This window comes from Coregonus lavaretus, assembly GCF_964263955.1.
Source record: "Coregonus lavaretus genome assembly, chromosome: 17".
Classification (NCBI taxonomy): domain Eukaryota; kingdom Metazoa; phylum Chordata; class Actinopteri; order Salmoniformes; family Salmonidae; genus Coregonus; species Coregonus lavaretus.
The window spans coordinates 11,176,716-11,198,693 of NC_140004.1; the positions used below are offsets into that span (position 1 = coordinate 11,176,716).

Consider the following 21,978-nt stretch of genomic DNA (forward strand, 5'->3'; position numbering starts at 1 on the left):
GAGTAAAACACTAGTAAAGAGAGAAGACAAAAGTAGCATGTATGTAGACATTTGACCTGGGTCATTAATGAGTTATCACCATTCATTATGTCATTGATGATTTTAAAAAAGTGTGTAGCCTATACTGTAAGCACTATTTCTGGATATAAAATTGGAGGCCATCATTTTCTTTTCCAACAAGGATGTCACTAGTGAGCCTACATGTACAGCCGATGCACTGCCTGTTGTTGTTAGCCAAGGGGACTAAAATGAAAAACCGAGAGAATTCTGTTCTTCACTCAGTCGCCCTGGGCTAGTCTGCCCTGTTGTCAGTTATTCGCCTTTGCAGCAAGCATCTTCAGCTAGCTAACTAGAGTAAGTTTCCCCCAAAACTATCCCTATTGCCAGCATCAAAGTGTGAATAGCTAAATGCCCCAACTGCTGTAGAAGGGCCTAATCAATGTAGCTAAACGTCACCTGGCCAGGCTGGCTATCTCTGCCAAGTGTGTTGTTGCAAAATGCACTTATTCAGATTGTCATTGACAACAATATTACCAGAGTTAGCACAACGGCTAGCTCGCAGTAACCGACAGGTTTACGAAATAACTGGCTGGCTGGCTAGTAATAAGGACATCACAGCCCCCACTGCACCTGCTCAGTGTCCATTCAGTTTGCTAGCTAACCTTAGCGTAGCTTGCTAGCGTTCCTGCTAACTAATAAGCTAGCCGTTTGTAAATAATGTCAGGGACATGCACTAATATGCTGAAACAAATACTCAAAACAGAAATATTTTACGAACCTAGGTATATGGAAAGTTATTGTTGTCCCATTAGGGCGAGGCAATTCCTAGAGGTATTTGTGTTGCCTTAAACCGATGCCCGGATGTACAAACCCCCTACTCGGTTAGAGAATTGTCAAGAACTGCCAGGAGGCATGAATAGCGCAATAATGCAAATGTAGTTTTTAGACGTGACGCGAAAATATGACGAGAACAGCTCTGAATGAACGCAGACTGTAAAACGAGGATCAAAGATCAGACATAATGTAACACTAACATTTAGGGCACACTGACCTGAAACAAGCCCGCACTGACCCAACTAGACCCTCCAAGCATTTGCGATAGCTATGTTGTGGGACTTCATGTCCCAACGTGCAATGTAATGCTTAACGTCATATTTGTGCTTCTTCTTCCCGAGGCTCGGACAACTAGCTAGAAAGGTATGTATGCGACAAAGATCACGCTAAATGTTGCTAAAATTGGCAATATGTTTCATGCAATCCCGTAATATATATTATCTTTCAATTGTGTGATATGCATGATTAAACATTTTTGTTGATACAGACAGAGTCCTAACTGGCTAGGTAGCGTCAACCACATTATTAGCCGGCTCGTCTGGTTTATTATGGTTTCCACTAGTTACCACAGCCACAAAGTCAAAAATTGGCTTCATCGTAAAAATTCATGAAAATAAAAATGTGCTTTTGAGTCTTCATTTAAGGTTAGGGTTAGGCATAAGGTTAGCAGTGTGGTTAAGGTTAGGGTTAAAATCACATTTTAAGAATATTATTTGTAGAAATAGGCGGGGTTTGTGGCTGTGGTAACTAGTGACGACCGTTTATTATACTTTAGCTAGCAAATATATTTATCATAGCTATTAGCGACTAACAATGGCTAGCTTGTGAAATGACAGCAAACTCAGTATTTCATTACAAATTACGATTAGCTAGTTATCTTATTGAATGAATCCTTCACAGACCAGCTTGCTTACAGCTGCACTACTATGGTCAGACAGGCTTCCTGTGTGTAGATAATGACGACACTGAGAAGGCGCGAGATATGGCTCGGAAAATGTACCTCAATCCAGGAATGAGAAATATGTTGTACTCTGAATTGTCCCATTATCCCAACTGTTACACCGAGAAGATTGAATGACTGCCTCAGAGAGGAAGAGGAAGAGAGAGGCCCAACTCGGCGGAAAATCTGTCTCCCTCCGTGTTGCCAACTCCTCAGTAAGGAAAGTAGCTATTGGCTGTCCTAAAAGTCGCTATATGACGTCATCACCTAATTTGCCATGTGCATGTAATATAATAATAATAATAATAATAATAATATGATATGCCATTTAGCAGACGCTTTTATCCAAAGCGACTTACAGTCATGCGTGCATACATTTTTTTTTTTGTGTATGGGTGGTCCCGGGGCTCGAACCCACTACCTTGGCGTTACAAGCGCCGTGCTCTACCAGCTGAGCTACAGAGGACCATAATTGTAATTGTGATGGACGCTGTAGGAGAGAGGAATAACATCGTGGGAGAGACAATAACACCAGAAAAAGTCGCTAGATTTGTCGCTAGTCGCTTTTTTAAAAATGTGTCGCTAGAGGGCTCTAAAAACTCGCTAAATATAGCGACAAAGTCGCTAAGTTGGCAACACTGCTCCCTCCAGCAGGTAGCGTTTTTTCGCCCAAGCAAGGAGTTTTTGTCAGCAAAAAAAGTGAATGGCTTATTTGCTATGTAAGGTTTATTTGATGGAATATAAGTGTCTAATGCATAAGTTGTTACTAGTATACGGATATAAGTACGACACGTGACATTCCGGAGTTGTCTCGAGATTGCTATACATATTCATGGCATGAGGCTAGTAGCATATCATCCCTCTCCATTGACAGTGCTTTCAAGACAACTGGGAACTCAGAAAAAAATTAGGTTAAATCATGATGTCAGTGATCTTCATGTCATAAAGTTGGAGCTCTAGAAAGAGGCTGAGTTCCCAACTTGGAATTTCGAGTTGGATGACCTTTCAAAACAAATTTTCCCAGTCTGAGCAAATTTCTTTCAGAGTTCCCAGTTGGTTTCGCTTAAAACCATTTTCAAAATAGTGTGCCTTCAACAGGATTCAACCTCATACCCTCACATCCCTGAATGTTCCATCGTTCCCTACTCTATCTACTAAGCTACCAGTCAGATTAAACTTTCTGTACAAAATCCTAACTATATTTGTAAGTACGGTGTTCAGTAGAGGTCTATGTTTGAAAGCAGCTTGGAATCGAAGAAAGCACAGGAACCGCAGCGAAATCAGTGGGATCTCGCATTTTGCAACATGCGGTTTGAAAAAGCGTGTTATCAAACAAAGCTTTGTACGTCATTGATGACGTACTTCTGATACACGCATCAGCACACTGCTTCAAAGTTAGCTGCTTAATGATTTCGACACATGACTCGGGGCTCCGGTATCAAACATAACATCACTACCATTATGGAATGGCAAGTTGCGTTGAACAACAAAAGGAGCTGATTGGCTGACACTGCCATTCCAAAATGGCTATGTGGTTTCTGCTACCTAGCATGAAGACGAAAAGGACAGTTTTCCAGAAAAACTAGCAGTCGATCAATCTTCTGTGTAACAGTTGGGATAATGGGACAATTCGGAGTACAACGCATTTCTCATGTTGTCCGAGCCATATCTCACGCCAGCTCCGCGGTGTCTTACTCTACACAGGAAACCTGTTCAACCCTAGTGCAGCTGTAAGCAAGCGGGTCGGATCTGCTGGCTAACCTGACAGTCAGCATAAACTGGAAAAAGGATAGCCTGCTGAGTTCCCTTGCCTTGGACCCTAGTGACAGACACTTGGATCACTGTCTCAGAACGTTTCCATTGCACTAGCGCCCACAATTAAGGCCATTTTAGGCATTAACTCAAGCTGCTTAGTCGCTCTACACATCAGCATGTTAATCCCTCCTCGGATCGTACTTTTTTTTTTGACATGTCTGTTTGGTAAAATGGATATTACACCCTAACAAGTGTTGTATTTCTCACACACCATCCTACTCTTCAATTATGAGGCCTATTAGTTGAAGTGTCAGACCGCCTCAATCCCCAAAATAGCTCTGTTATACATTCAGATTTGCGTTCAGATTTGCTTTGACACAGGTATAAGGGCTATGCTTACGCTATCTACAGTATGTCATTTGTATTTTTATTTATTAGGGATTCCCCATTAGCTGCTGCCAAGGCAGCAGCTACTCTTCCTGGGGTCCAAACATTAAAACACTTACATATAAAACAGTACATCATATCATTATTACACCACTACCTATCTACAATACAAAATGTTTAATACCACCATACAACAATATCACAATGTGTGCGTATGCATGTGTCTATACCTTTGTGTGTGTCTCTTCACAGTCCCCGTTCCATAAGATGTATTTTTACCAGTGTTTTTATATCTGATTCTACTGCTTGCATCAGTTACCTGATGTGGAATAGAGTTCCATGTAGTCATGGCTCTATGTAGTACTGTGCGCCTCCCATAGTCTGTTCTGGACTTGGGGACTGTGAAGAGACCTCTGGTGGCATGTCTTGTGGGGTATGCATGGGTGTCCGAGCTGTGTGCCAGTACTCCAAACAGACAGCTCGGTACATTACAAAAACAAGCAGTGATGAAGTCAATCTCTCTTCCACTCTAAGCCAGGAGAGACTGACATTCATGTCATTAATGTTAGCTCTCCGTGTACTTTTAAGGGTCAGCCGCGCTGCCCTGTTCTGAGCCAACTGCAATTTTCCCAAGTCCCTCTTTTTGGCACCTGACCACACTACTGAACAGTAGTCTAGGTGTGACAAAACTAGGGCCTGTAGGACCTAACTTGTTGATAGTGTTGTTAAGAAGGCAGAGCAGAGCTTAATTATGGACATACTTCTCCCCATCTTAGCTACTGTTGTATCAATATGCTTTGACCATGACAGTTTACAAGCCAGGGTTACTCCAAGCAGTTTAGTCACTTCAACTTCCTCAATTTCCACATTATTCGTTACGAGATGTAGTTGAGGTTTAGGGTTTAGTGAATGATTTTACCCAAATACAATGCATTTAGTTTTGGAAATATTTATGACTAATTTATTCCTTGCCACCCGTTCCGAAACTAACTGCAACTCTTTAAGTGTTGCAGTTATTTCAGTTGCTGTAGTAGCTGACGTGTATAGTGCTGAGTAATCCGCATACATAGACACACTGGCTTTACTCATTCCTGATTCTACCTGGATTAAGTTTGAGAGGCTTCCATTAAAGAACACCTCTGTGTTCGGTTAGATAAGTCACTCTTTATCCACATTATAGCAGGGGGTGTAAAGCCATAAAACATGTTTTTCCAGCAGCAGACTATGATCGATAATGTCAAGCCACACTGAAGTCTAACAAAACAGCCCCACAATCTTTTTATCATCAATTTCTCTCAGCCAATCATCAGTCATTTGTGTAAGTGCTGTGCTTGTTGAATGTCCTTCTCTATAATCATGCTGAAAGCAGTGGCGGCTCCTGAAAAAATTCTCAGGGGGGGCAATTTTTCTGATGATTTAGGTGACCTACACACATTTTTTAAAAGATATGTCCAGCAACAACATGAAGACAGGGGCAGCATATAAGTCAATACCAGAAGCATTTATTGACTGATCTCAAAAGTGTTGGCTTACAAAAGCAAAATAAGTTATCACAGTAAAAATAATCAAGGGTGTTCTTTCACATTCCTCAACACTGCATAAACAATATGCATTTCCATAAAACACCTAATCTAATTGTGCCACAAAGTTGACAAGTCCAAGAAAAATACCAGGGTTGGTGGAGCCCTCAGTTTCATCTTTGCCTCGCAAAGCTAACTCAAACACTCCGCAAAACTTCACACACTGGATTAGCCGGCTGAGGATGTGGCGGTTCTTGCTAACCTCATCGTTGTGGCGGCGGACAGCTAGCCTGTATCCCTCATCCAGTTGAGTGGCAATGTTCACTCTCCCCAAAGCAGACAATCTCAAACAGCTATCCATGTGGGTCTTTGACAGCTCATGTTTCTTAATCTTTTCTGAAAGATGGTGCATGTCCGTTACACCAGTCGCTGTCCAAGCGGTGCTGTCTGCCGTGCCGCCTTCAGGGTGAAAGAGTAAGCAGGGGTAGCAGAAGACTGCATTAGCTACATCGCAGCCTGCTAGCCAGGTTTTTCGTTTGTACCAATTTTTGGAAAATCCTCGGGTGTAGGACTTTCCCCCTTTAGTAGAAACCTGTTGAATTATTAAATTTGGTCTGGGAGGTCCTAATTGTTTCGTTGCCAATTTATCTTGATTTGTTCGCCGACAAAAAGGAACTTCTTTCAAAGAGACAATCGAGTTGCACTGAACGCTAGCCATCTTGACAGCAGTACGTGAATTGATTGACGCTGCTACCCGCTCTTTTCTTAGTTATGTTCATGGTTATGTTACGTATGACGAAAGCGCGTAAGTGCAAGCCCTCCCGGAACCCATAGAGATTGTATTGAAAGCTCTGATATTTGATTTTACATGAGAGTCTATGACAGACTTCTGGGGCGATTTTCAACCTGACTGAAATCGCCCCAAAAGGGGCGGGGCCATTTGAAGCACGACTTTAGCCTGATTGGACATTTAGTGGCAGATCAGACGTCTAGATTAGAACACTGATAACTACTGTTGCCGTGATATAATTGATTAGAAAAAAAATCCCTTCCTTTTCCCGTTTGGCAGTGCGTCGCCCATATCGCCCTAATGAACACACCGCCCCTGGCTGAAAGTTTGTTGTCAATTAGTTTACTGTAAAATAGCATTGTATCTGGTCAAACACCATTTTCCCAAATAGTTTACTAAGGGTTGGTAACAGGCTAATTGGTTGGCTATTTGAGCCAGTAAAGGGGGCTTTACTATTCTTAGGTAGTGGAATGACTTTTGCTTCCCTCCAAGCCTTGGGCACACACTTTCTAGTAGGTTTAAATTGAACATATTGTAAATAGGAGTGGCAATATCGTCCGCTATTATCCTCAGTAATTTCCCATCCAAGTTGTCAGACCCCGGTGGCTTGTCATTGTTAATAGACAACAGTAATTTTTTCACCTCTTCCACACTCACTTTACAGAATTCAAAATGACAATACTTGTCTTTCATAATTTGGTCAGAGATACTTGGATGTGTAGTGTCAGCAATTGTTGCTGGCATGTCATGCCTAAATTTGCTAATCTTGCCAATGGAAAAAGTATTAAAGAAGTTGGCAATATCAGTTGGTTTTGTGATGAATGAGCCATCTGATTCAATGAATGATGGAGCTGAGTTTGTCTTTTCCCAAAAAATTTCATTTAAGGTGCTCCAAAGATTTTTACTTTCATTCTTTATATCATTTATCCTTGTTTCATAGTGTTGTTTCTTCTTCTTTTTATTCAGTTTAGTCACATGATTTCTCAATTTGCAATACGTTTGCCAATCGGTTGTGCAGCCAGACTTATTTGCGATTCCTTTTGCCTCATCCCTCTCAAACATACAATGTTTTGGTATCCCAGTTTCTAAACAGAGATTGTACAGTATGCATCTCCGTCTAGCAGTATAACACTAACATGCTACCCAGACCGCGGAAGTTGATTTTGACCCCCCACACCAGACGCGATCAGGACATGCAGGTTGAAATATCAAAATAAACTCTGAACCAATTATATTAATTTTGGGACAGGTCGAAAAGCATGACTGTAAATCGCTTTGGATAAAAGCGTCTGCTAAATGGCATATTATTATTATTATTATACATGTATGGCAATTTAGCTAGCTAGCTTGCTGTTGCTACCTAATTTGTTCTGGGATATAAACATTGGGTTGTTATTTTACCTGAAATGCACAAGGTCCTCTACTCCGACAATTAATCCACAGATAAAACGGTAAAAATGTGTTTGCTAGTAATCTCTCCTCCTTCAGGCTTCTTCTTCTTCTTTGGACTTTATATGGCGGTTGGCAACCAACTTTATGGTGCCTTACCACAACCAACTGGACTGGCGCATAGACCTCAGTTCATCTTTCAATTACCCACGTGGGTAGATGCTCCTAAAAACCAATGAGGAGATGGGAGAGGCAGGACTTGCAGCGCGGTGAGAGTCACAAATAGAACCGAGTTCTATTTTAGTGCCTGGCCACGCAGATGCTCGCGAGCAGTGTGGGTGCAATGATTGAATAACATGTATGTGTACATTTCTTTTGCAACGCTCGCGGTCAGCATGTAACCCACCTAGTCCAATATTGGACTAAATGAGCCTAATGTTACTCCTTAGAACAAGGACCTTACATGTTTTGTTTAAAGGCCAAATTGGTTCTGGAAGCCAATGCGGTACTGTTCTAGAAACATAAATCCCTCTACTTTCAAATCACATCAAAATAATTTCACAAATGGAAAATACACACTTACTGTACACTGTTTTAACCGGCTCTTAACAAAACACCCCCCTACAGAAGACGCCTTCTTCCAATGAAGCTTATGTGTAATGTAATGGAACTGTGAGTCATGATCAAGCGCTATAACCACTTTTCCCATATCAAAGGCTATATCTGTGATCTGTGACGGTTCTGATAACGACTGCGTTGTTTGTATCGTGGAGCAGTGCACAGGAAATAATAAAATCCAATTGTTAAATGCTATCAAAACCAAACCTGGATGTCAATGTTTTGCGCACAGCATGGTGCCTGTATTGCGAGGTTGATTAGCTAGACAAATGGGTGTGAAACAGACAGGTGTGCGCGCAAAGCGAGACATCATGGAATCCATATTTTGTTTTGATTTGGAGGGGGTGGTAGCATCTAATAAATAAATTATTTATTGGGCACTGCTCAGCGATGCAAACGATGAGTTTTCAATCACAACCGTCTACCAATTACGGATATACCTTTGTTCGTGGGAAAAGTGTCACCTAACAGGCACAGTCACGGGTCGGCAAATAACTTGCAAGGTGAGTACATTTTATACAGCTAGACCAGAGTTCCACTGGGTATCTATCACTAGAACACAGTTCCACTCTGGTCTAGGAAATGGGCCATCTGGCTTCAGTGTGGATGTTCAATCCACACTGAAGTCAGAAGAGAAGTGTGTGTCATGTACATCTACTGGGTTTACTTTCAGCTGTAACCATGGTGATGAAGTCATCAGTTGAGGATGATGATGTGGGATGGGGACTGGGTGTCCCAGAGAAGATGAGGAACAATGCAAACTGGGTGGACATTACACATGACTTCAAAGAGGCATGCAAAGGTACAAGCTCAGTGTGTGTGTTTTCTTACATGCTTTTTTAACACTTTTTTTCAGGATGTGCTGGTGATTTGAGTTCTTGGGGGCTTTTGATACTTGCCCCTCTCCTTTGTTTGTTGGACAGTTCTGAAATACCTGGTAAATCAGGTTTCTCATCAAAAGATTGGTGTAAATTTACATTTTACATTTTTAGTCATTTAGCAGACGCTCTTATCCAGAGCGACTTACAGTTAGAATCACACAACCAGTAAAATAAAGGCCTGTACAGTACAGCAATTCCTAATGTATATCCAGTGTTTTCAGCTCTGTGGGAATTTGGTGCCACCAGTCTGAAATGGAAGCTGGATGGCACAGGTTAACATGCCCTGCTGACCCCATTGACATCAATGCATGACTAAGTCAAAATTAAATTTAAGTAGAAGTTAGGATTCACCCTTTGGCGTCTAACTCCTGTTTGATGATGAGTTCCTGTGTATCTCTTCATACAGTACATACTGGTGTTACACTGTACTACTGTAACATAAATACTGCTTTTATCATTATAGTTCAGATGACTGAATACTTTTGCATTTGTTTTCTCTGTTGTATTTACAGAGCTCAACCTTGGGGAGTTGCTCCATGACAAATTGTGAGTATGAGTGTTTGTTTGTTTCACACTGTTCTAATCAACCATTAGTGAAAAACTGAAGTGCTTGCAGTCTGCCTCATTAATGCATACTGGGTATCTATCACTAGACAACACACACACACTTTCGGTATTTCTAATGGCACATTTTTCAGCAGGTTTGGCCTGTTTGAGGCTATGTCTGCCATTGAGATGATGGACCCCAAGATGGACGCCGGGATGATTGGCAACCAGGTCAACAGGAAAGTCCTCAACTTTGAACAGGCAGTCAAGGTATGGCTCTGATTCCTGGAGTTTCAGACTGTAAAATTAAAACGTTGGTCTTATGTTGAACCTTTAGTGAAGTGCATTATAGTCCATAAAGACTCTCCCCCTCCCTTTCGTATCCTCTCTCTCTCCTCTCTTGTCTCTAGGATGGTGCCATCAGAGTGAGGGACCTCAGTCTTCCTGAGCTGATTGGGATCATGGACAACTGTTTCTGCTGCTTGGTCAGTTTTATTGCCTTATCAATACCAAACTGTATCAACAAACTATGCATAATAATTACCAATCAAAACAAACGTAAGTATGTGTGTGTAGATCACCTGGCTGGAGGGTCACTCCCTAGCCCAGACAGTGTTCACCTGCCTGTACGTCCACAACCCCGACCTGATCGAGGACCACGCCCTCAAGGCCTTCGCTCTGGGCATCCTCAAGGTGTGCGACATTGCCCGCGAGAAGGTCAACAAAGCTGCCGTGTTCGAGGAGGTAAGCCACTTGGTCCCTTAGGGCTTTTGCACACACACAGTCACGCCAATGGCCATAAAAATTGGCAAGACGGCACCAACAGATCTGGGACCAGGGTAACGCACACCATCTCCTATAATCCCGTCTATGGGACACAGTTAGGCTTGCAAAATTCTGGAAACTTTCAATAAATTCCCTGGTTTTCCAGAACTCCTGGTTGGAGGTTTACGGGAATCAGAAGAGAATATAAGCAGGAAATCCGGAATCCTCCAACCAGGATTTCTGGAAAACCAGGAAATGTATTGAAAGTTCACATAATTTTGCAACTTACTGTACCTCCTAGGTCTTCTGATCTGAAACAACACTTTGTTTGGTTATATATGTAATATTCAAGATCCTGTTCTATGTTCTGTGTCTAGGAGGATTTCCAGGCCATGACGTATGGCTTCAAGATGGCCAACAATGTGACAGATTTACGGGTTACAGGTGATGTTCATGTGATGGGTTTAGTCAGTGTTGTGGTCAATTTTTGGCATTGGCGGTATAGAATATATATGTAGTAATGTGTGTGTACCAAATTAACCTTATATATGTCAATGGCACCAACAGGTATGCTAAAGGATGTGGAGGACGAGTTACAGAGAAGAGTTAAGGTACAGTACTTGCACACTACTTTCTTCCCGTGAACTAACAACTGAACATGACTACACTCTGGCAGAATGGCGAAACACATTACTGAATAATATCGCTCATCCTTAACTTCGATGACCGCAAGTGTGTACCTCCAACAGAACTGCACAGCTCATCCGTCACAAGTTATCTCCTCTTCCTCTCTCTCCTTTCCCTCTCCCTCTGTCATTCCCTCTTTTTCGCTCCCCATCATCTCCCATAGAGCACACGCAGTCGCCAGGGCGAGCAGCGGGACCCAGAGGTGGAGTTGGAGGTAAGACTCTCAGTCACTCTCTCCCTATGGGTATATCCACCAGTCCACCCTATCATCTCTCAAATCCAATGGCCTAATCTCAAATCAACCCAAAAATGTATGCCCTATACACTGTTGATCTAAGAGGCTTTGATAGGTCTAAGCAATATGGTAAAATTCCCACCTAGCTTATCAGAGGAACACTTAAAGCCTTATCTATACACCTATCAAATTATATCAGAGTGCATATGGTGTGGTGTAGTGTAGCATCTAGGGGTCAATTTGGGATTCTCCATATATTCCCTGCCTTCTGCCATGCCCAGTCCAGCAGAGCTTAAGAGTGAGGCAGCCTTTCAGTGAGACAAGCCTGGAAATATGCAGCCGTTTCAACAACAAAAAAGGATCAATCCCCCAAAATGGAGAGGTTTCTGGGTGGTCGGAATGAACATTGTGCGACAGAGCTAAATCTGTGTGTCCCTAGGGCCTACAAAGATATATTGTGTGTTTTTGAGATTGTGTGTGACTTAACCTTTTTCTGTGCCTCCTTTCTCAGCATCAGCAGTGTATAGCACTTTTCAGTAGGATCAAGTTTACACGTCTTCTACTGACAGCGCTGATCGCCTTCACTAAGAAAGAGGTAACACACACACATGTAGCTTAGCTTTACTAAGAAAGAGGTAACACACACATTTAGCTTAGCTTTACTAAGAAAGAGGTAACACACACACATTTAGCTTAGCTTTACTAAGAAAGAGGTAACACACACACACATTTAGCTTAGCTTTACTAAGAAAGAGGTAACACACACACATTTAGCTTAGCTTCACTAAGAAAGAGGTCACACACATTTAGCTTAGCTTTACTAAGAAAGAGGTAACACACACACATTTAGCTTAGCTTCACTAAGAAAGAGGTAACACACACACATTTAGCTTAGCTTCACTAAGAAAGAGGTAACACACACACATTTAGCTTAGCTTCACTAAGAAAGAGGTAACACACACACCTTTAGCTTAGCTTCACTAAGAAAGAGGTAACACACACACATTTAGCTTAGCATTACTAAGAAAGAGGTAACACACACACATTTAGCTTAGCATTACTAAGAAAGAGGTAACACACACACATTTAGCTTAGCTTCACTAAGAAAGAGGTAACACACACACATTTAGCATAGCTTCACTAAGAAAGAGGTAACACACACACATTTAACTTAGCTTTACTAGGAAAGAGGTAACACACACACATTTAGCTTAGCTTCACTAAGAAAGAGGTAACACACACACATTTAGCTTAGCTTTACTAAGAAAGAGGTAACACACACACATTTAGCTTAGCTTTACTAAGAAAGAGGTAACACACACATTTAGCTTAGCTTTACTAAGAAAGAGGTAACACACACACATTTAGTTTAGCTTTACTAAGAAAGAGGTAACACACACACATTTAGCTTAGCTTTACTAAGAAAGAGGTTCATGTGCATAACGGTATGCTGATTTGATTTTTGATTTGGCGTGTAATTGGTTGACTGATGTGTGATGTCATGTTGGCTCTGTCAGACCAGCTCAGTGAGTGAAGCCCAGAAACTCATGCAGCAGGCAGCAGATCTCCTCCCAGCCCTCCACTCTAACATTGAACATGGCATTCAGTCCCAGAACGATACTACTAAAGGAGGTAACACACACTACACCATGGCACCTAGGCCCAATGTGTCCAACACTACCGTAAGAGGCAATGCTACACTCACTTGGAGAAACTCTGACCGCAATTGAGCCACTCACAGTTCTGAACCCTGACCTCCCCCCTGCGTTCCAGATAACCCAATCATGATGGGGTTTGAACCGCTGGTGAACCAGAGACTGCTGCCCCCCACCTTCCCCCGCTATGCCAAGATCATCAAGAGGGAGGAGATGGTCAATTACTTCAGCAAGCTCATCGACCGCATCAAGACTGTGTGTGAGGTCATCAACACAACTAACCTACATGGAATTCTGGTACGGGCCCATTGTAACGCCAAGGTAGTGGGTTCGATCCCCGGGACCACCCATACACAAAAATGTATGCACGCATGACTGTAAGTCGCTTTGGATAAAAGCGTCTGCTAAATGGCATATTATATTATTATATTATTACTACAATAATAATTTTGAACATTACTGTAATACTACATTCTGACAATGGTTCTGGAATGGTCTGCTTGTTGTGTGAAAATGTGCTAAAGGTTGTAGTAATGTTTTAATGTTCTGCTTTCAGGACTTTTTCTGCGAGTTCAGTGAGCAGTCCCCTTGCGTCCTCTCCAGGTCTCTGCTGCAGGTACGCAGCATTCTCCCTTGTGATTGGTGCATCTGGACAATTCTCTCTTCTGATTGGTCCAGTTCTGATGAATCCCCTCCCTGTCTCTAGACAACGTTCCTGATTGATAATAAGAAAGTGTTTGGGACCCAACCAATGCAGGACATGATCAAAGACGCTCTGAGGTACTTTGTCAGCCCGCCAGTGCTCTCCTCCAAGTAAGTCATCGAAGATTGGAGTGCTTCTTTCTATGCCCAACCTTCAAATGCTTTAGAAATGCAACCTTCCTTGAATTCATAACAGATCTGAATTGGTTGGAGTGGTGTTTAAAATGGTGGCAATGTTGCTTTCACCTATCAAATACCACAAAGGAAGGAAAGATGTGTTTCTGAGGTATTCGAACAGGGCCTACGTGTTTGTGTTAAAGCTCTATCTCTAAAACTGACTGATCCATGCGTTGCCTCTGCAGGTGCTGCCTGCATAATAACCAACAGGCCAAGGACTACATTGACTCCTTTGTCACACACTGTTCAAGGGTAAGTCACCTGGCTGCGTTCCAAGACCTCTATTCTCTATATTAATGCCACAATCCTTCATTCGTGTTTTTCCAGCCCAAACAGCATCCCCGCCACTTGGTTAGCTATGAAGTTGAGGGGTAGAGCTTGGGGAAATGTTACCACTCTAATTTATAGATGGAGCCGTGGCTCTGACAGTCCTTGAGATCAACAATGGACTAAAACAACCTTGTTCGGTTTCCCTGCAGCCCTTTTGCAGTCTCATCCAGATCCACGGACACAACCGCGCTCGGCAAAGAGACAGACTAGGGCACATCCTGGAGGAGTTTGCCACGCTGCAGGATGAGGTGTGTGTGTGTGTGAGAGAAGCACAGCATTTGAGTAGGTGTTGCTGTTTAGTGATGTAAATGATCTAAAATGTGTGTGCGCACACTTGACTGTATGTTGCTGTTCTCCTGTGGTTGACTTATGGGACTGGTGCGGGGGCGCCCCCTGCAGGCAGAGAAGGTGGACGCGGCACTGCACAGCCTGCTGATGAAGCTGGAGCCCCAGAGACAGCACCTGGCCTGCCTGGGCACCTGGATCCTCTACCACAACCTGCGCATCATGATCCAGTACCTGCTCAGCGGCTTCGAGCTGGAACTCTACAGCATGCACGAGTACTACTACATCTACTGGTGAGGATTGTGCGCACACGTGTGTGTGTGTGTGTTCCATGTGTACACTTGACTGAGGTGTGTGTGTGTGCAGGTATCTGTCAGAGTTCCTGTATGCGTGGATCATGTCCACTCTGAGTCGGGCGGACAGCTCTCAGATGGCTGAGGAGCGCCTCATGGAGGAGCAGCAGAAAGGACGCAGCAGCAAGAAAACCAAGAAGAAGAAGAAAGGTCAAGGAGGTCAGGATCAAGTCATACATTATTTACATTGCATTGAATACATCTGGGAGTACATCGCCCTTGCCCCATCCATAACTTGTTCCTCAATGAGAATGTGTTTCCACCTGCAGCTCGCCCCCTCAGCAGAGAAATCACCATGAGCCAAGCCTACCAAAACATGTGTGCTGGTATGTACAAGGTAAGTGTACACACACACAAACTTGTCCTAAACATGTTATGTGTACTCTGCCCTGGCTCAGTTGCAGTCCCATTTTCTATCCAGACAATCTCAAGCCTGCATAAACACACGCACACACACACACACTGAACTCCTGTCTCTGGTGCAGACTATGATGGCTCTGGATATGGACGGGAAGGTGCGGAAGCCCCAGTTTGAGTTGGACAGCGAGCAGGTGCGCTACGAGCATCGCTTTGCCCCCTTCAACAGCGTGGTCACACCACCGCCAGTCCATTACATCCAGTTCAAGGTATAGTAGTGTGTTACCAACCGTCGCTAGCTATGACTGTGTGCTTGCGTTTTCATGTGTCTGTGGTGCGTTCCAGGTCGACGTAATTGCAGACGAGCTGCAAAGAATATCTCAGGAATGACATGTTATAGTGGAGATAAAAAAAAAGACAATCTGTAACGTGACCTGTTTCTCTCCGTGTGTGTCGGCTGTAGGAGATGTCTGATCTGAAAAAGTACAGTCCTCCTCCCCAGTCAGCTGACCTCTACATGGCGGCCAGCAAACACTTCCAGCAAACCAAACTCATCCTGGAGAACGTCCCCAGCCCCGACCCAGAGGTCAGCAAACCCTATAACCCCTAATAGCAGTAGTAGAAGCAGCAGCAGTAAAATAGATTGTGTCTCATGTTTGTGGGTCTGAATTGCCACTTTTAATTTGCTGATTGTTGCAGGTGAATCGCATCCTAAAAGTTGTCAAACCCAACATTGTGGTCATGAAGCTACTTGCCGGGGGGCACAAGGAGACAAAGGTAACAACACATCATAATGCAATGAGAAAAACGTGCCACAAAATATATTGGGGAATTTAAACATTTCTGGGGCATTATTGTTGTTGGGTGATCAAAATAATGGTACTCCCCATCTCTAGGTACTACCAGAGTTTGATTTCTCTGCTCACAAGTACTTCCCTGTGGTCAAGATCATCTGAATCCAAGCCCTGCGTTACTATGACAACTCAACCCAGTGCCCACCTCCCTGACTCAAGTGTGGCGTGTGAGCCCAAAACGGAGACCAACTCAACAATATTCCTGTCTGTGTTACTGTGCGTCACTCTGGTAGGACAGAGACAGTCTGAATTGGATAGTTTGAGGACGCAACATTGTTATATGTCCCATTATGGCACCTGAGATCATGGCCATTTGCATTTTGAAGTAGTCAATTTTCTTCTACTCCTTCTATGAGTTGGTAAACAAACTCAAAGGTTGCATACTGCCACCTATGGTGTGTTGTTTGAGCAGGTATAAAGCCAGATTTACTGCCACCTGCAGTTATGGAATGCTTTCTGACAAGTATAATTCATTGGCTGATCCCTCCTGATGACTAGCATGGAATTATGTGATCTTCCTTAACCCATAGGAAGTCCCACCCAGTTGACTACTTCAAAATGGTGAAAGACCTCAATTGCACTGCCTTAGCTAAAACAGGCTTTTGGGCGCTAGAGTCCTCTACCTCTGTGGCATTGACCCACAAAAGACTACAAATACCAGACATCCTAAAGGACGGACAGAACTACATCCTCCACAATTGCCAAAATAAAAAACTTGGCTCTGGTATTAAAATGATTTATTTTTCGTCATCTGTCATACACTTCCTCAATAAAAACCTATGATTATTTAACAGTTCAGAAAATGTGTTAATCGACAGTTCAGTAAGCAACAAATACATTGTAACAATCTAACGGCAACAAAAATCCATTGTACAAAATTAAAAACCTATGCACAAGCAAAATATGTTCAACCATGATTTCCATTTGAATGACTCCGCTATATAAAAAAAAATATATACAAATGTTTGGATTTGAAACATTTACAGTAGTGGGTCTGCCTGGTACACCAAGGATGCACAGAGGCCACTTTTTTATCAACATAATTCAGGTCTTGGAAAAAAAGAAACCATATCAATAAGTTAAAAATAGTTATTCTGTTGTGAGCAGGACACATGACCTTCAACCCTGCATGGTCAAAGCTTGAATGATCCCTGCAAACATTTCAAATGATAAAACAAAAACCTCATTACATTTTTCTAGTTTACATTTTGTCATACAGCCGTGTTACCCAATTGTGAGTTACTTCAGAGAGAAAAGTACAGTATGAAATTAAACCTTTTCTACTGGTTTGTGAGACTACGGTAAGATAACTGCTTGAACGTAACTAACTGCACATTAAGTCATTATCAAGACTAAAGAGTGAATCAGAATCGCTGAGTAGATGACGATTAGGTGAGTAATCGGAGTACAGTTCTCTAACAGCATGATCTGGGTTTTGTGTTATCACACACACACTACAATTTCATTTTCACACGTCCTACATGGTTTTACAGCAGTTCTGAGAACCAAAGACCGGTTTCACGTTTTCCTGACAAAATATACATTTACTGCAGAAGACTTGAGTATATTAAGGCAAAACGTAAGATGCTTTCACTTGAGTAGAAGAGTCTGTGTTGCACTACGGTAGTCTTGACCATTGCCAGTTCTGTCAAGGAGCTGTAGTCTCTCCCTGGTTCTGTAGTGGATCGTGAATGTGAAAGGAGGGGGGGGGTCTTAGCTCCCATCTTTCACCTACCACCTAACAAGACCAAACAGTTGATCATTATATCACTAAAACAGAGTGTGTTTTTACCTCAGAACTGCGCGAGCTCTGCCTGTTTGTCAGCCTCAAACTCTCCCTCGTTCTCATCGTCTCCGTTGTAGTTTGCCAGCTCCTCATACATTTCCCGGTCAGCCTCCTTATCTACGAGTGAACACATCACCATCTTTACTATATGGATCTTTACACACACAGACCCGTTGTAGGAGTGTGATGGTTAGGACCCTCTGTAGGAGTGTGATGGTTAGGACCCTCTGTAGGAGTGTGATGGTTAGGACCCCTCTGTAGGAGTGTGATGGTTAGGACCCTCTGTAGGAGTGTGATGGTTAGGACCCTCTGTAGGAGTGTGATGGTTAGGACCCCTCTGTAGGAGTGTGATGGTTAGGACCCTCTGTAGGAGTGTGATGGTTAGGACCCTCTGTAGGAGTGTGATGGTTAGGACCGCTCTGTAGGAGTGTGATGGTTAGGACCCCTCTGTAGGAGTGTGATGGTTAGGACCCTCTGTAGGAGTGTGATGGTTAGGACCCTCTGTAGGAGTGTGATGGTTAGGACCCTCTGTAGGAGTGTGATGGTTAGGACCCTCTGTAGGAGTGTGATGGTTAGGACCCCTCTGTAGGAGTGTGATGGTTAGGACCCTCTGTAGGAGTGTGATGGTTAGGACCCTCTGTAGGAGTGTGATGGTTAGGACCCTCTGTAGGAGTGTGATGGTTAGGACCCCTCTGTAGGAGTGTGATGGTTAGGACCCTCTGTAGGAGTGTGATGGTTAGGACCCTCTGTAGGAGTGTGATGGTTAGGACCGCTCTGTAGGAGTGTGATGGTTAGGACCCCTCTGTAGGAGTGTGATGGTTAGGACCCTCTGTAGGAGTGTGATGGTTAGGACCCTCTGTAGGAGTGTGATGGTTAGGACCCTCTGTAGGAGTGTGATGGTTAGGACCCTCTGTAGGAGTGTGATGGTTAGGACCCCTCTGTAGGAGTGTGATGGTTAGGACCCTCTGTAGGAGTGTGATGGTTAGGACCCTCTGTAGGAGTGTGATGGTTAGGACCCCTCTGTAGGAGTGTGATGGTTAGGACCCTCTGTAGGAGTGTGATGGTTAGGACCCTCTGTAGGAGTGTGATGGTTAGGACCCCTCTGTAGGAGTGTGATGGTTAGGACCCTCTGTAGGAGTGTGATGGTTAGGACCCCTCTGTAAGAGTGTGATGGTTAGGACCCTCTGTAGGAGTGTGATGGTTAGGACCCTCTGTAGGAGTGTGATGGTTAGGACCCCTCTGTAGGAGTGTGATGGTTAGGACCCTCTGTAGGAGTGTGATGGTTAGGACCCTCTGTAGGAGTGTGATGGTTAGGACCCTCTGTAGGAGTGTGATGGTTAGGACCCTCTGTAGGAGTGTGATGGTTAGGACCCCTCTGTAGGAGTGTGATGGTTAGGACCCTCTGTAGGAGTGTGATGGTTAGGACCCTCTGTAGGAGTGTGATGGTTAGGACCACTCTGTAGGAGTGTGATGGTTAGGACCCCTCTGTAGGAGTGTGATGGTTAGGACCCCTCTGTAGGAGTGTGATGGTTAGGACCCCTCTGTAGGAGTGTGATGGTTAGGACCCTCTGTAGGAGTGTGATGGTTAGGACCCTCTGTAGGAGTGTGATGGTTAGGACCCCTCTGTAGGAGTGTGATGGTTAGGACCCTCTGTAGGAGTGTGATGGTTAGGACCCTCTGTAGGAGTGTGATGGTTAGGACCCCTCTGTAGGAGTGTGATGGTTAGGACCCTCTGTAGGAGTGTGATGGTTAGGACCCTCTGTAGGAGTGTGATGGTTAGGACCCTCTGTAGGAGTGTGATGGTTAGGACCCCTCTGTAGGAGTGTGATGGTTAGGACCCTCTGTAGGAGTGTGATGGTTAGGACCCTCTGTAGGAGTGTGATGGTTAGGACCCTCTGTAGGAGTGTGATGGTTAGGACCCCTCTGTAGGAGTGTGATGGTTAGGACCCCTCTGTAGGAGTGTGATGGTTAGGACCCTCTGTAGGAGTGTGATGGTTAGGACCCTCTGTAGGAGTGTGGTGGTTAGGACCCTCTGTAGGAGTGTGATGGTTAGGACCCTCTGTAGGAGTGTGATGGTTAGGACCCTCTGTAGGAGTGTGATGGTTAGGACCCTCTGTAGGAGTGTGATGGTTAGGACCCTCTGTAGGAGTGTGATGGTTAGGACCCTCTGTAGGAGTGTGATGGTTAGGACCCCTCTGTAGGAGTGTGATGGTTAGGACCCCTCTGTAGGAGTGTGATGGTTAGGACCCTCTGTAGGAGTGTGATGGTTAGGACCCCTCTGTAGGAGTGTGATGGTTAGGACCCTCTGTAGGAGTGTGATGGTTAGGACCCCTCTGTAGGAGTGTGATGGTTAGGACCCCTCTGTAGGAGTGTGATGGTTAGGACCCTCTGTAGGAGTGTGATGGTTAGGACCCTCTGTAGGAGTGTGATGGTTAGGACCCTCTGTAGGAGTGTGATGGTTAGGACCCCTCTGTAGGAGTGTGATGGTTAGGACCCCTCTGTAGGAGTGTGATGGTTAGGACCCCTCTGTAGGAGTGTGATGGTTAGGACCCTCTGTAGGAGTGTGATGGTTAGGACCCTCTGTAGGAGTGTGATGGTTAGGACCCTCTGTAGGAGTGTGATGGTTAGGACCCCTCTGTTGAACATCGGAGCTTGTGGTTGTTTGTGGGGGAAAGGGCTCGAGTGTGTGTGTGTGTATGTATCCCACATCTGTTGCTATGGGGTCATGATGTTAGGGTCAATATAGGATTATTCACAATAATTGTTTGCTAAAATAATAATTGCTTGCCAAAAATGTAATCTTTGTAATGGCAATACTGGTTATAGGTAGCAATCTTTCGCATGAACTCCCTACATTATTATGCATATTATTCGTGAATTGTGGAAATTAAGATACACAAGATTTGATGAAACTGGCTCTCATGAGGACCGCCACAGGAATAGAAGACCCAGAGTTACCTCTGCTGCAGAGGATAAGTTCATTAGACTTACCAGCCTCAGAAATTGCAGCCCAAATAAATGCTTCACAGAGTTCAAGTAATAGACACATCTCAACATCAACTGTTCAGAGGAGACTGTGTGAATCAGGCCTTCATGGTCGAATTGCTGCAAAGAAACCACTACTAAAGGACACCAATAAGAAGAAGAGACCTGCTTGGGCCAAGAAACATGAGCAATGGACATTAGACCGGTGGAAATGTGTCCTTTGGTCTGGAGTCCAAATTGGAGATTTCTGGTTCAAACCGCCATGTCTTTGTGAGACATGGTGTGGGTGAATGGATGATCTCCGCATGTGTAGTTCCCACCGTAAAGCATGGAGGAGGAGGTGTTATGGTGTGGGGGTGCTTTGCTGGTGACACTGTCTGTGATATATTTAGAATTCAAGGAACACAGTATTCTTCAGCGATACGCCATCCCATCTGGTTTGCGCTTAGTGGCACTATCATTTGTTTTTCAACAGGACATTGACCCAAAACACACCTCCAGGCTGTGTAAGGGCTATTTGATCAAGAAAGAGAGTGATGCAGTGCTGCATCAGATGACCTGGCCTCCACAATCACCCCATTTTTTATCAGGACAGCTGTGATGGAAACCGGAAGTTTCGGTACAAGTTTATAAATGCCTACAGATGACTTGTTAGTTCAACATGGTGGGATCTTTTTGTGTCTGTCAAATTAATTATGCGAGAAATGGCGGTGGAAATGCCTTTATGCACAAATATGGATATAATAACCATCAGCTGGTTTGGAGATGACATAGCCTAATACAGGCAGAAGCATGTCTGTTTTACAAAATATATTCCTAAACACATTTTTCTCATTTAATTTTCTCTGTTGCACTGAACTGACATGCATGATTGTTGATGACACTCCGATGTCCAGATGAAGGGAATTAAATAGTCTATAATGCGCACCACAGCAGCGCTCAATTCAGACAGGGGTGTGAAGCCTACTGTAGATGGTAAAGTCATTCAAAGCCTATACTTGATCACTCAGGATGTAACTTTCCAGTGCTGCTGTTTTTGCCATGTAATGTTATTAAAACAAAATCAGACAACCCCATAGTAGAATAGTTTACCTATTTACCTAGTCGGCTTGTTGTGTGTTCTATGCGAGATAAAAATTCCTCTCCA

The 21,978-nt window shown here is 43.7% G+C and overlaps 2 protein-coding genes across 5 annotated transcripts in view; one reads left to right on the plus strand and one right to left on the minus strand.

The window, feature by feature from the left end:
• The window catches only part of LOC311144538 (cytosolic carboxypeptidase 1-like), a 42,328-nt gene extending 40,417 nt beyond the window's left edge, over positions 1–1,911 (minus strand). Inside the window, exon 1 of the mRNA XM_084180562.1 lies at positions 1,835–1,911. The gene's annotated coding sequence lies outside the window, so the exon portion shown is untranslated. The remainder of the gene's footprint in view (positions 1–1,834) is intronic.
• LOC311144539 (N-alpha-acetyltransferase 35, NatC auxiliary subunit-like) lies at positions 962–16,969 on the plus strand. Of its 4 annotated transcripts, none has more exons than XM_084180566.1 (23): positions 962–1,197; positions 8,907–9,035; positions 9,627–9,660; positions 9,816–9,930; positions 10,071–10,145; positions 10,237–10,404; positions 10,803–10,869; positions 10,993–11,036; positions 11,276–11,326; positions 11,859–11,942; positions 12,865–12,979; positions 13,121–13,299; positions 13,559–13,618; positions 13,709–13,815; positions 14,067–14,133; positions 14,361–14,459; positions 14,611–14,789; positions 14,863–15,008; positions 15,119–15,186; positions 15,335–15,475; positions 15,670–15,792; positions 15,906–15,983; positions 16,103–16,969. In XM_084180566.1, the coding sequence occupies exons 2-23, from the start codon at positions 8,915–8,917 to the stop codon at positions 16,160–16,162; spliced, it is 2,181 nt and encodes a 726-aa protein (XP_084036692.1). In that variant the 5' UTR covers positions 962–1,197; positions 8,907–8,914; the 3' UTR covers positions 16,163–16,969. The 4 variants fall into 4 exon arrangements, with proteins under 4 accessions (XP_084036692.1, XP_084036689.1, XP_084036691.1 ...); XM_084180563.1 differs by having other exon boundaries at positions 1,167–1,197; positions 9,813–9,930; XM_084180565.1 differs by lacking the exon at positions 962–1,197 and adding an exon at positions 8,017–8,736 and having other exon boundaries at positions 9,813–9,930.
• Positions 16,970–21,978: the final 5,009 nt, after the last annotated feature.

Coding starts and splice junctions, on each gene's coding strand:
- LOC311144539 (XM_084180563.1), top strand. CDS start 8,915: ATGGTGATGAAGTCATCAGTTGAGGATGATGATGTGGGATGGGGACTG. Junction 12,980..13,120: donor GAACGATACTACTAAAGGAG/GTAACACACACT, acceptor CCTGCGTTCCAG/ATAACCCAATCATGATGGGG. Junction 14,134..14,360: donor TTGTCACACACTGTTCAAGG/GTAAGTCACCTG, acceptor GTTTCCCTGCAG/CCCTTTTGCAGTCTCATCCA.